Source organism: Vombatus ursinus, unplaced genomic scaffold (assembly GCF_900497805.2).
Source record: "Vombatus ursinus unplaced genomic scaffold, bare-nosed wombat genome assembly UNPS02006428.1, whole genome shotgun sequence".
Taxonomy (NCBI): domain Eukaryota; kingdom Metazoa; phylum Chordata; class Mammalia; order Diprotodontia; family Vombatidae; genus Vombatus; species Vombatus ursinus.
In genome coordinates this window covers 3,874-17,563 of record NW_020946206.1, presented here as the reverse complement: position 1 = coordinate 17,563, position 13,690 = coordinate 3,874, and the positions used below count along the sequence as shown (strand labels likewise).

At 40.0% G+C, this 13,690-nt stretch overlaps 1 protein-coding gene across 1 annotated transcript; it reads right to left on the bottom strand.

Annotated features, from left to right (window-relative positions):
* Positions 1 to 542: 542 nt before the first annotated feature.
* On the bottom strand, positions 543 to 13,395 carry LOC114033003 (programmed cell death 1 ligand 2-like). Its single transcript, XM_027848447.1, has 4 exons — positions 13,377 to 13,395; positions 10,532 to 10,600; positions 4,814 to 5,161; positions 543 to 826 (listed from the first exon to the last, which is right to left on the bottom strand). The coding sequence occupies exons 2-4, from the start codon at positions 10,584 to 10,586 to the stop codon at positions 543 to 545; spliced, it is 687 nt and encodes a 228-aa protein (XP_027704248.1). The 5' UTR covers positions 10,587 to 10,600; positions 13,377 to 13,395.
* Positions 13,396 to 13,690: the final 295 nt, after the last annotated feature.

The window sequence follows — 13,690 nt, the reverse complement described above, 5'->3', positions numbered from 1 at the left end:
AACTTTTATGAAAGAGGCATACTAGCTGGTTCTTGAAGGGCATATAACATTTAGGCAAACAGAGAGGAGAGGGTGTGGAAAAGTCAAGAAGTATTTGGAGGACAATAAGCCATTTTGCCTAGAGCCAAGGGCTCTTGTAAAGAAAACTGGCCAACCTAATTGTGAAGCCCTTTTTTAAGAGCCTGAGAGGTGTTATGGAAAGAGCTCTGGTTTCAGATTCAGGAAACTTGAGTTTGAATACGTCAACTTTGACCTTTACTTGCTGTGCAATTATGAGTCAGTTACTTTGCTTCAGTTTCCTCATCTGTAAAAAGGGAATAAAAATACTCACAGGGTTGTTGTGAGAACAGAGCTATGTCCTAAGAGACATCAAAATGTGGGTTATCACCAGTAAGGGTCTAGGTTTCCCAAGGAAAAAGCAAGATGAGATTGCAGTCTCTGGAAATGAGTTACTGAACTTGCCTCGATTACATGTTGTTGCCGAAAAAGCATTTGATAAGCACCCCCCTTCCACTGGCAGCCACTGATGTTTGAAAGGGGAGTCAATGGTTACCTAAAATAGGGTTCACAATAGCAGACGTCCTTTCTTGGGCAGCTTCATTCCAGAACTCACAGCTGACGTTCCTATGGGTGTTTTCCTTTAGCCTCAGGACACTGATGATGTTATAGAGACCCTCAGGGGTCTTCGAGTGGGTGGTATTCACAGATTCATTGATGTTTAGCCAGGATACCACTGCCAGAGGATAGCCTTTAGACTGACAGGTAAACTCCATTTCATTGCTTCCTGGGACCCTGATGACTTGAGTATTTATTGTCTTGTAGGAAGCTAGGAAAAATGAAAATGGAGTAAGTTTTCCTTCTCTACTTCATTTATTCTTTGCTTCCTTGCCCTCATAGAGCTTACATTTTCTTGCTAGTTGCCCTCAGGAAGAGCTTTAGTTGAAACAGTTAAAAAGGTATTCTAAGGGTTTTAATTGATTTTTTAATTCAGTGAATACTTATTAATCACCTACTGTGTGCAGGGCTCTGCTAGGCAGAAATATATATATGAAGTATAAATACAAAAAATGAGCCAGTTCCTGCCCTCAAGGAGCTTATGATCTACTGGGAGGCAAGGAGTCTCCTCTCTTGCTATTAAAAATAAAGGAAACTGTGATCATCATCATAGGTCTCAAATGACATCATATCCAGGAGAGGAAATATAATAACTTCTGCCTAGCAGAGCCCTGTACATAGTAGAAGACTAACAAGTGTTGTGAAAAATGATTCTCAGAGCTTCACTCCCAGACAGCCCTCTTCTGGAAAGTTCTTCAGGACATTACTGATAATGAGATTGCATTGGAAGCTGCCCAGGTTTGGGTGAAGACAGATTCTTCTGCCTAGATAGGCCAACACTGGGAATGGACGGGGGGGGAGGGGAGGGGAGAGTGGTCTGATAGAACAGGTATTTCCTTTGTCTGGAAGTAGAATGGTGGGCAGGGGCGATACAGTTCTGGTTGAAAAGGTTTTGTACCAGGATTAGGTGACCTAAATCCATACTCAAGACCTTCATTTTAATATAGCCCACCTCCCAATGTGTTGACCAATCAGAGTTGATTGGCACCCCTTGGGAACACCTACTCTTGGAAGGGCATATAACCCTTTACCCCCAACCTCCAAATTGAGCCAGTTCTGAATTGGCCCCCTTAGGGGGGGCCCAATTTTGGACTGTAACTCCAATGTAATATTTGTCAAGCCAGCTTGAGAGAAATAAAAATGTGGGGACACAGCCTAATTTCGTTTGTTTTTCTTAAAACAAACTGTGAGAAGTTGACAGTATTTATTGAATTGAAAAATTGTTAAAACTCTGAGAACCTTTTTAACTGTTTCAACTAAAGCTTTTCCTAGGGGCAACTAGCAAGAAAATATAAGCTCTATGAGGGCAAGGATTCTTTCATTTCTTCTGCTGGAGGAGAAGCGAGAAACAGGGACTAGATACCCTCAAATAATCATGAGCTAATGGTATTTACTTAGCTTGTTCACACACTTAATTGTTCTCTGTATATTATTACCCAAAAAAAGTTAGACACTGAAGACCTAAAACAGGCATTGGTGATGTTGGCTGCTCAGTGGATAAAGTGCTGGACCTGGAGTCAGGAAAACCTGAGTACAAATCTTGCCTCAGACACTTACTAGCTCTATGACCCTGGGCAAGTCACTTAACCTCTGCCTACCTCAGTTTCCTCAGTTGTAAATGGGGATAATAATAGCACTTACCTCCCAGAGTTGTTGTGAGAATAAAATTAGAGAATATTTACAAAGTGCTGTGCAAATCTTAAAACACTAGATAAATGTTAGTTATTTTATACAAAGATAAATTGTACAATGCAGAGAAAATGATATAGCAAGGGACCAAACTAAAATTAATTCAGTAAATATTGACTTAATTTGTGGACATCAGTAAGCTGTGGAAAATATGAGTTGCTTGTTGGCATTGGGTGAGAAGTGGAGAAAATAATTACCAGAGTTCCAAAAGGCAGAGAAGGCTTTTTGGAAGGAAGTAGAATTTTATGAGGTTTGCAACTCACTAACACACTAAATTATGTAGCAGTGTGTGTTATGGTTGTTGGTGCTTGTGTCTTTTCTCCTAACTATTACTATTATGTAAATTAACATTGTAACTTACCATTGTGTAAATTTCACAAAAGCTAGGGGCCCTACCTTCTCTAAACCTGATTGCTTCTAGCACCTATAACAGTGCTCTGCACACAGTAGATATGCCGTGTTTGTTGAATGAATCAATGAATGATTAAATGAATACATTTTTATGAAAGCCTATTCAGGCATAGGGATGAATGGGGAAAATAGAAAGCTGGGAATGGAAGCAATAAACAAGAGTGGTGATGGTTTTACTTACCTGGGTAGGACTGAAAGGCAGCTTAGTTTATATAATTCTTAGACCACTCACTAGTTAAGGGTGAAAATCATTGATCCTGATACATAGAGAAATACTCCATATTAATGAGAAACATGAATGGAACATTAGGCAAACATTGCCATTGCCATCATCATCATCCTCCTCCTCCTCCTCCTCATCTACAGAAAATGTTTACTGTGTGTATAGCACCATATGAAATGGTGACTTTGGTATCCATTTTCAGGAAAGAGAACAAAAGTAGAAAAGCTAGGACCTAGAAGGTTGCAATAAAGGTTTTTTTTTTAATTGAATAGAATAACCTTGTCAGAAGGGCAACTAGGTAGAGCAGTGAATAGAGCACTGGGCCTAGACTCCATAAGATCTGAGTTCAAATCCAGCCTCAGACCCTTAGTAGCTGTGTGACCCTGGGCAAGTCACTTAACCTGATTGGCCTCAGTTTCCTCATCTGTGAAAAGAAATAGAGAAAGAAATGGCAAACCATTCCAGTATCTTTGCCAGGAAAACTCCAACTGAGGTCATGAAGTGTTAGACATGACAGAAATGATGAAACAACAAACCTAGTCAGAAAATGACTAGTGGGTGGATTAGAGATTTGAATTGGAGGCTGAAAGGAAAGAACATAAAAGAGTGAAGTTTGGTAGAAAAAACCATCAGGATTTTGGAACCAATCATCTAGCATTTATTAAGGACCTACTATGTGCTGGGTGTTAAGTGCAGGGGTTACAAAAACAAAAATGAAGCAATCTCTGCTGTCAAGAAGTTTACCTTCTATCCAGGGAAAGAGCATGTACACATCTAAGTATATACAGCATATCAAAAATCACATTGACTTCTTGTTTGAGAAGTGGGATGGAAGTGTTACTCACCTACCTACCACAAAATGTGGAAGTTAGGTTGAGGGTAAGTTTCTTAAGAAAAGATGAGCAATTTTCGTGGAATCATATATCATAGATTCTTAAGAGGTGAGATGTTAGGAGTCACTGGATCTAGCCTCATACTCGAGGAGTAATCTTTTCTATATCAGTCATAACAAATGACCACTCAGCTTTTACTAATATGGTGTTCTGAAAGAATGTGAGACCACACTCTTTGGGGGTAGCCTCTTTCACTGTTGGACAGCTTAAGTGAATCAGGAACATTTACCAAAGACCTAGTAAGTGCCAGTCATTATGTTAGGCACTGGAGATACAAAGACAAAAGAGTTCTTTCCATTAAGAAGTTTAGGGTCTCCTGAGGGAAACAAAATATACACAGATAAATCAATGCAAAAAATATATATATAAGGTAATTTCAGTGTCATTTGGGGATGAGGGCACTAAATAATTGGGAAGACCAGGAAAGGCCTCATGGAGGAGATGGGGAGAGTTTTCTCACCTCTCACTTGTCCCCCAGTAATAGCTATGGCAGCCACATTCATGGTCATGAGAACAGATGCTTGCTTAGGTGAGCCTGAGATGAGACCTCAAATTCTTGGCTGCCTCTTTGGCTTTGTGTTTTCTTTCCTTGAACACAGGTCATCAAACAATGATTCCAGAAGATTACTGCTTTCAGATTTGGTAGCTACCTCATGAGCTCTAGAGGTGTAGAGTCATTGATTTGGGTGCTGCTTGCCCAACATTGGGAAGTGTTCCCTGCAACTATAGCCTTTGTGGAGAAAAAGATTACCTCTTCTAGGAGGATGAACCAGAAAATACAAAGAAAATGTCTGCCACCCTCTGTGGGGTCAGGCCTCCTCTGGAATGGAACCAAGTCTGATTAAGGCCAGAACTGGAGCCCTTTGTGTCCAAGATTCAAAGGCTCTCACACATTCTGGAAGATACCTTCATTCACCCTTTTATCCTTACACATCCTTACCCACCTTCATATATGTTCATGCACCCTTACAAGATAACCAACCTTTTACTTGCAGAGTGACGTACTTGTAGTCAGCAGCATCCCTATAGAGAAGTAGGCAGTGGTACTGGCCAGCATCCATTATTTGTACATCCCTAATGTGAAGCAAGGCCTTCCTGAGGGACAGCTGGTCCTCTAACAACGTCATTCTTCTTTCATTGTGCTCACTTTGAATTTCCAGGTCTTTCTGTTTACTAGAAAAATTCACAATTTTCCTTTCATCCTTTGCCCAAGTGACTCTTAATGCGTCAATGTCCACTTGTCCACCAGTGTCAAAGTTACACTCCATTGTCACATTGCTACCATAGTCTGCTATATACAGTTCCTTGGGAACCGTCACCGTAAATAAACCTAGGGGGAAAGCAAAACAAAATTAACGTGGCGTTATCTGCCTACAGACCCCAATTTTGTCTTAGTTGGGACAAAAAAGGCTAGTCCTCTATCATCCCCATGGATTGCCTGATACAGTGAACAGATCACTTCAATAGAAATTAAGAGACTCTGTCACTATTGTTGTAATGTCAATGAGTGTCACTTATCCTAATCTAGATCTCAGGTTTTTCTGTAAAATGTTTGGGCTAGATGGTCTCTAAGGATGCTTCTGAATGTTACAGTCTTTGAATCTATAATCTGTGGCCTCATAACTTCATCTGAGGTTCCTCTTTCTTTTGCCTCCTCTCATTCCGTGTATCTGCAACTCTTCCTTTTGCATTATTTCTTGGATATACTGTCACTGCCCTTTCTTACATCCCTAAACATCCTATACCTGGGCTAACGCAACTATCCTTGTTTCCACTTCCTTTTCAATACAGTCAATCAAAAATCATCCTCATCAAACACTATTTATCAAGCTACCTCCTTTTTAAGATCCTGCAATGGGGCTCCTTCCTAATTATGTCTCATGTCAAATTAAACTTCCTATAGTATTGTGGAAAAACACTGCTTCTGAAATAAGAGGATCTGGTTAAAATCTTACCTCTGATACTTCCTACCTGTGGGACCTCGGGCAAATTATTTAACCTCCTTTGCTCCAAGTTTCCTCATCTGTAAAATGAGTGGTTTGGACCAGATGACTTCCCATGTCCCTTATAGCTCCAGATGTGTGGACCCATGATCCTTGTTGGGAGCCTTTCCATGATAATCTAATAACTGAACCCTAAACACTTCATCAATCTTTAGTCTTCATGCATTACCCCAATCATTTATTCATTCCATCAAAAAACTGTCTGTGAACATCTGCTAAGGGCAAGGTGACCTTCCCAGTCACCCAGGTTAGTAATGTTAGTGTCTTTCTGGACACCTCACTCTCTCTCACCCTCCATATCCAATGAGTTGCCAAGTCCTATCATTTCTATCTTCTTAACATCTCCCATATACACTGCCTTCTCTCTTCTCTGATGGTGCCACCAGGACAGTGCTAATCCTAGTGCAGGTCTCCATCTCCTCCTGTTGGTAGATTTCCCTGCCTCAAGTTTCCCCTCACTCCAGTCCATCTTCCACTGATTTGTCAAACTGATCTTCCAAAAGTGCAAGTATGACTATGTCACAATCCCCACCCACATCCATGCCCCATTACATTATTTCCAGTGACTTATTATTGCCTTCTGGATCGAATATGAAATCCTCTGTTTAGTTTATAAAGATCTCTATAACCTGCCCCCTTCCTGCCTTTGCAGTCTTCTTACACCTTACACCCCAGTAGGTAAACTGTGGTTCAGTGTCACTGGTCTTCTTGCTGTTCCTTAAATGTGACACTTCATTTCCAGACTGAGCATTTGTGCCGGCTATTCCCCGTGCCTGGAACTCTCTCCCTCTTCATCTCTACCTCCTAGCTTTTCTGGCTTCTTTTGAGTCTTAAATTCCTACATTCTGCGATTAGCCCTTCCTGACCACCACTTAATTCTAATGTTTTTCCCTTGTTGATTATCTCCAGTTTAATATGTGTGTGTGTGTGTATGTGTGTACACATATGTAGTTTGTACATAATTGTTTGGATGTTGTCTCCCCCCCATTAGACTATAAGCAGGGACTGTCTTTTGCCTTTTTTTTTTTGTATCCCCATGACTTAGCACAGTTCCTGGAAAATAGGAAGTGCCTAATAAATGCTAGCTAATTGACTGACTTTACCAGATATTGAGCTCCAGGTCTAGAAAAAAAGATGTTTTTAAACTAAAGCCCTCCCCTTTTCAAGTGTGTGTGTTTCCTGAAGCTCTGTCCTAGACTTTCATCTCTTCTTATTCTATACTTGTTTCTTCCACTAGTGATCTCATCTTGTCCATGGATTCAATCATTATTTCCTTTTTTTTTTTTAGTCAATGGCACTTTATTAAATTGTCCATGGTCCCCTCTAATGAAGTGAACCTTAGATCTTTCACATGATCTCAGATGCCCCATTCTTCCAGGACCTTGTATTTATAGAGTTTGATACCCAAATATGCAAAAAAAAAGGTGTGTTAAAATATAGAATCTGATTGGCTGATAGACTTTGCTCTTGAGGGACAAAAATAACACATCAGCAGGGGAGGGTGTTCCACAGATTAGGTAAAGCATGGGGCATCTCCACTGACTAAATGGTCATAAGATGGTCAGTTGCTCAGTTTGGACAAAAGAGAATGGTACATAAGTACAAAAATAAATTGGAGGACTTTCCATGTAATTGAGTCACCTCCATCACACTGGGCTTGGTTCACCATGATAAGGAAAAACAAGGATGGAGTGCCTCTAGCTAGTTTCTTATGATTACACAAGTGATCTTATAATTTGTAGCTCACAACTCTGGGACCTGATATATAGAATTTATAATCACTACTCCTATGGAATCATGTCAAATTGATTGATACTGAATGAAATAGAGTAAGGGTGTAAATGAATTATTTCTCACAGATATAATGGCATATTAATAAATGTCTCAGAAGGTAGATGCCAGTCAGCTAGATTCAATTATTATTTCAATGCAGATGACTTCCAAATCCTAATATACTCAGTGCTTATGTCTCCAATCCTGGCTGGTGAATATCTGGATGTCTCATCGTCATCTAAAACTCAGTATATCCAAAACTCTTCTCAGTATTTTCTCCCATAAACCTGAACCTTCTCTGTTTAAGGCACCATAATCCTCCCACTTACCCTGTTTTATAACTTGAGTCTTATCTTTGATTCTTCTCTCTCTTTTACTTCACCCATCCAGTTCATTGCAAATTCCTGTTAAACATAACATTTCTCACCATTGTCGTCTTTTCTCTATTCACAGGATCACCAATTGGTTCAAGTTTTCATTTCTTTCTTGGACTATGGCAATAAACTTTCAACTGATCTCTCTGCTTCCACACAACTGCCAAAATAATCTTCCCAGCCACCCAGCCTAGCAATCAATGTATGTGTCATTCTATACTCCTCATCGTCTCTCACATTCACTTTGGGAAATGGGGTGGTATCTTGGGAAGATGTCCTTAGTAAGTGTTTATTAATGGTTTTTCACTGAATGCAAAGTGATTGGCTAAATGAATGAAGGCTAAAGATTGTTGGAGTGATTAGGGTTCAGTTATCAAATTCCATTTCCCCAAAACTTTTATTGGCTCACTATTGCCTTTAAGATAAAATGCAGACTCCTCAGTCTGGCATAAAAAGTCCATCAAAATCTGGCTGTCCTACCTTTCCAGCTTTATTTCATATTATGCCTTTCTTTGAATCCCCAGCATTTAACATGGTCACCAGAACATAATAGGCACTTAATAAATGCTTGTTGACTGACTGTCTTCTGCTTTGTTTGAAGAGAAGCTAGCTATTTTGATATCACTTCTGAGTGCCAGGTAGCTATGAAAGGAAGCTTTATTCAAATATTCCATTCAAATAATAGTAAGTGCTCAGACTCATACTAAATGCCCATTGATGGATACAGCTGTGTTGCACTGTCTGTTTCAGATTGGAAAAGGAAAAATCCAGAATCTCTTTACTGAGATTTAATGTGATTTTCCTCTCACATCAGACCCTTCCCTTCGATTTTGTGCAAAGAAAGCTTATCCCTATGTATTCTTCTGTTAGCTAGCAGAGCCAGGGGCTTGAGGAACACCCCCACTAAAGGCTTCCTGAGAAGTGTGAAGTTTTGTGTTTTTGCAATGTGGCATAGCTCTGAGTTAGCAGTTATAACAACTCCAGGATACTACAAACAAATCACTGAATTATGCAGCTTATTGAATAAAAATCTTACAGTGACTGACAGTAATTCCTTGGGTCACCTCAACCAAGGGCTCCGAGATTAGTGAAAATTCTGATGAACTCCGTGTAGCCTAGGGTTCAGGAGTTCTGTGACTTGGGAATGTCTACATGGCAGATGAAACATATATTCCTGCATATAGGGACAGCTAGATGGCATAGTAAATAGAATGCTGAACCTGGAGTCAAAAAGACCTGAATTTGAATCCAGCCTCCAACACCTACTATGTGACTGACGCTAAGTAACTTAACCTCTGCCTGCCTCAGTTTTTTCATATATAAAATGGGGATAATAATAATAGCATGAACCTCCCACGGTTGTTGTGAGAATAAAATGGGATATTTGAAAAATGCTGTATTAATAGCATTTTACATAATGTTAGCTGGACATTATTGTTACTATTTTCTGTTCATTGCCCAGTGCTCAGACTGATGTGATCCTTTAGTAGCAATGTGGCAATTAATAAATTAATAAATTCCTTGACTTGCCCTGGGCCCCTGAGAAACATGTCAGCTAAATCAATACACAATCAAATTGACTTTGAAGAAAGAAGATGGCAGTGGTTGTGGAGTGAAGGGTTGAGACCTTCATGCTAAGCAAGGTGATTCAGACTGGGCATCCCAACCCCAACATGATTTCAGGAGTGGGCAGGTCACCTAGCTCAGTACATTGCCTGGAAATCCCACCTTCTCTTGGAGAGAGAGAAGACACAGCAAACCCTTCGGCAACTCACTTCCCTTTTCTGGACTTCATTTTCTCATTTGTAAATGACTAGATCTCTGAAGTACTTTGCAACTCTAACATTCTATGAGTTTTTTGAAAAAAGATGGGGGGGGAGGGCATTAATAATAATAACAGAAGCTAACATTGCTTTAAGGTTTGCAAAGTGATTTATGTACATTTCCACATTTGAGCATCACAACAATCCTGCAGCTAGGTGATATTATTATCCCCATTTTACAGATGGGGAAACTGAGTCAGGCAGTGTCAAGTGACTTACAGCTAGCAAGTGTCTGAGGCTGGATTTGAATTTAGGTCTTTCTTATTGCAGGACCAGCACCCTATCTACTATATCATCTAACTGCCTTACTAATAACCCTATCATAGTATTAAAACAAAATGTTTTTCTTGAAATGCAAATGTCAGTGAGATACATTAACATTTGGAAATGAAAAAAAAATTCCTTTGATGGAAACGTTTAGCTTGACCTGCAGCATCTAATCCTAAATATGAGGCTCTTTGTGGAAGGAGAGGGAAGGAGAACAACTCTCTATGGAGGCTTTCATGACCTCTGTTGAGTGGAAGAGTCTGATTCATTCACATATTCCTTGATGGCCTGGACAGTCGAAGTGTTCCATAGGAGAGGATATCCTTTTGCTCACCTTCATCATGCAAAGATACTGGGGTCACCAGTGGTTTGGAACTCCTGACCATGTGCTGTAGCTAACCTGGACAATAACACTTGTGCACCTGCTTCACAGAGTTGTGGTTGGTGTTGTTATCGTTACCTGTTATCAGGCGGAGCTTCATTCCCACAATCAGAAATGAGAGAAGGAAGAACATTTTGCTTCTTGGGTCTGAAAGAGAGACAAGGACAGAAAAATCACCATCAATCTCTGTAGTTTTTCTATGCTGCTCCCTCTGACTGTGAATCATTATGCCTTTGAGTCAATGATTTTCCCAGTTTCAGAAGCAGAGGAATGACTCAAATCACTTGGGGAAGGTAAAGGGGTGACAGACGAGAGATTTGTTATTGATTCACTGTAGGAAGAGGGGAGAATGATACTGAAGATTTTCCTTTCCAATCCAAATGACAGGTTCCTATTTCCCAGAATCTTTTGCTGAACTAGAGTAATTCAATTCCATTTAGGAAGCTTTTTTTTTGGTGGGGGGTGAGGCAACTGTGGTTAAGTGACTTGCCCAGTGTCACACAGCTAGTAAGCATTAAGTATCTGATGCCGCATTTGAACTCAGGTCCTCCTGACTCCAGGGCCAGTGCTCTATCCACTGTGCCTCCTCGCTGCCCCCAATTTAGGAAGCATTAAGCACCTACTATGGGCAAAGCCAGAGGCAGTATAGTATAGTGAATTGAGGGTGAGCCTTGGAGGTGGAAATTCTGCCTGACACATACTGGTTGTCTGACCTTGGGCAAGTCAGAGAAATATGAATATGCTGACTCAGTAACCTCTAAATGCTTTTAGAAAATTGCTAAATTACACAGAGGTTGCCAGTTCTGACAATTGCATCATCGTGGATAATTCCTTGTACTGATGAGATCAAACACACAATATAATAAGGTATTGTGTTGGTTGCTTGAGATAGACTAAAACAGATCAGCCCCTGCTCTAAGTTGGGTGGAAACAAGGAACATGCACATCACAGTTTTTGCCCCAGGTAACATGGCCAATAAGCCAATTTGACAGAAGCAAAATATAAACTCAGGTATTCCTGACTCCTGATTGAGGGCTCTCCAGCTGTTGCCTCTCCTGTGTAAGCTTGGACAGTGGGCAAGGCAAGAGGAAACAAATTAGCAAATATGAAGTAGACATAATGTAATTTCCCTGTATGATACCCTGATGGTTACACTTCTCCCTCTTCCCATTCCCCTATCTCCACAGCATAGCATCTTTCCTATCTGAGTCATTCAAATTCATTTATTAAGTAAATTAAGCACTTTATAAATTACCTATCGTTTGACAGATGAGAAAACTGAGGACCCAAGAAAAGAAATGACTTGCCCAGCGTCACACATGACCTAAAACACCAGAGTTAGGACTTGAACCTAGGTCCTCTTGATTCTAAAGCCAGTAACTTTCCTCTATACCACCTTCCCCTATACAATCCTTTTAAGATTAGCAAAGTACTTTATGAATAAATGTTATTTGATCATCACTACAACCCTAGGAGGTAACTGCTGTTATCAACCCCATTTTACAAAAGAGAAAACTAAGGCAGACAGAAGTTAGTGATTTGCCTGGGGTCACACAGCTAGAAGTGTCTCAGTCTAGATATGAACTCAGGTTTTCCTGACTAGGTGTCACAGTGCATTGAGTGCCAGGCCTGGAGTCAGGAGGACTCATTTTTCCTGAGTTCAAATGTGGCCTCAGATATTTAGTAGCTGTGTGACCCTTCCCATCTATCCAAGAGAGATAATAGTAGACATTTAAATCTTAGTGTGAAGGAGCTAATGACGGTGTTTTTTCTTTTCAAATTTGAAGGATTGGAAGGAGGAAGCATTGGAAAAGAAATCCTGGAGACTATTTCACTTAAGCAGAGGTTGAGTAATAATCATGATAAAAAAATTGCACTCCTTCCCTTACATGCTCCTTCCTCCTACATATGAGAGGGGAGGGAGTATTCCTGCCTGGCCCCTTATGAGGAACCTGTCCTTGGAGCCTCCCCTTCCCCCTCTGGGGCAGCAATGTATACTTTCTGTGTCCCAAGCCCTCAGTTTCCCAATCAAGCTTCTGGATGATTGCCTGGACCGTTCTCCATGTTCTCACCCTCCAACATCAAGGAAGATAGAAATACACTAGCCAAATTTCAAAAGAAACCTTAGCACAATTGTGGATGAGGTTGATAAAGGGAATATCTCAATTTAATAAGGGCAGGCAATGTTATACTTTTGCATCTTTTTTGCCTATGGTAGCCATTGAAACCAAGTACTGAAATAAATGGAGCTTAGAATCAGACCATTGGGGGCAGCTAGGTGGCTCAGTGGATAGAGCACCAGCCCTGAAATCAGGAGCTCCTGAGTTCAAATCTGGCCTCAGACCAAACACTTGACGCTTACTAGCTGTGTGACTGTGGGCAAGTCATTTAACCCCAGTTGCCTTAAAAAAAAATCAGACCATTGAATCTTTGTATCATACAATATTAAACAATTTTCAAAAATGAGACAGAATATTCAAATTGCTGTCACTGAAAAGTGTTATAAATTTTAGTGACAGCATAAAAGTTTTTATATTGTTAATAAAAATACAATTATTTTAAAATATCATTTATTTCATCTTGATCTAGTCATCTTTTTAAAAGTTCTTTTTGTGTTTGGTAACGTACACAATATTTTAGTATAGTAGTACACATACATAATTTATAAATAAATATGGAGAGTTCTATTACTTCTCTCTTTTTCTTAGAGATGCCTCTGATCCCAATTCAAGTGAAACTGACAAAGATGAGTCAGCATACTTTCTTTACACCTTCTATTCATGGGATAAAACTGTTCTGAGTGATGAATGATGTAGGAGGGTATGATATACAGTACTACAAAATTGGTTAATGGTGTGAAATAAACTTTTCTGCTAATGGAACGGAGACACACAAACAAGGTTCTATCAAAACAAAACTTACAGGACAGGTTACCAAGAAATAAACTCAACTGCCTGTCACAGTCTTGGCAAAACGTAGTCTTTATGCTCTCAAATTTTCTGGCAGGAATGACCAAGCTGATATTTTCGGGGGCAGAACTAGGATCCAAAAAGTTCTTAACAGATCAGAGCAGTGGTCTGAGTCTAATAAAATGAAATGCAATAGGGATAAAAGTGAAATTTTGCCCTTGGGTACAAAAAAAATCAACTTTATAAGTACAAGACTGGGGAGGCATGGTTAGAGATGAGTTATTCTGAAAAAGATCTGTGGGTTTTAGTGGACTACAAGCTCAGTAT

Excerpts from the sequence above, each read along its gene's own strand:
- LOC114033003 (XM_027848447.1), bottom strand. The coding sequence starts at position 10,586 with ATGTTCTTCCTTCTCTCATTTCTGATTGTGGGAATGAAGCTCCGCCTG. Across the intron at positions 5,162-10,531 it reads GAAGCTCCGCCTGATAACAG|GTTTATTTACGGTGACGGTT; the intron begins GTAACGATAACA and ends CTTTCCCCCTAG. Across the intron at positions 827-4,813 it reads CGTCACTCTGCAAGTAAAAG|CTTCCTACAAGACAATAAAT; the intron begins GTTGGTTATCTT and ends CATTTTTCCTAG.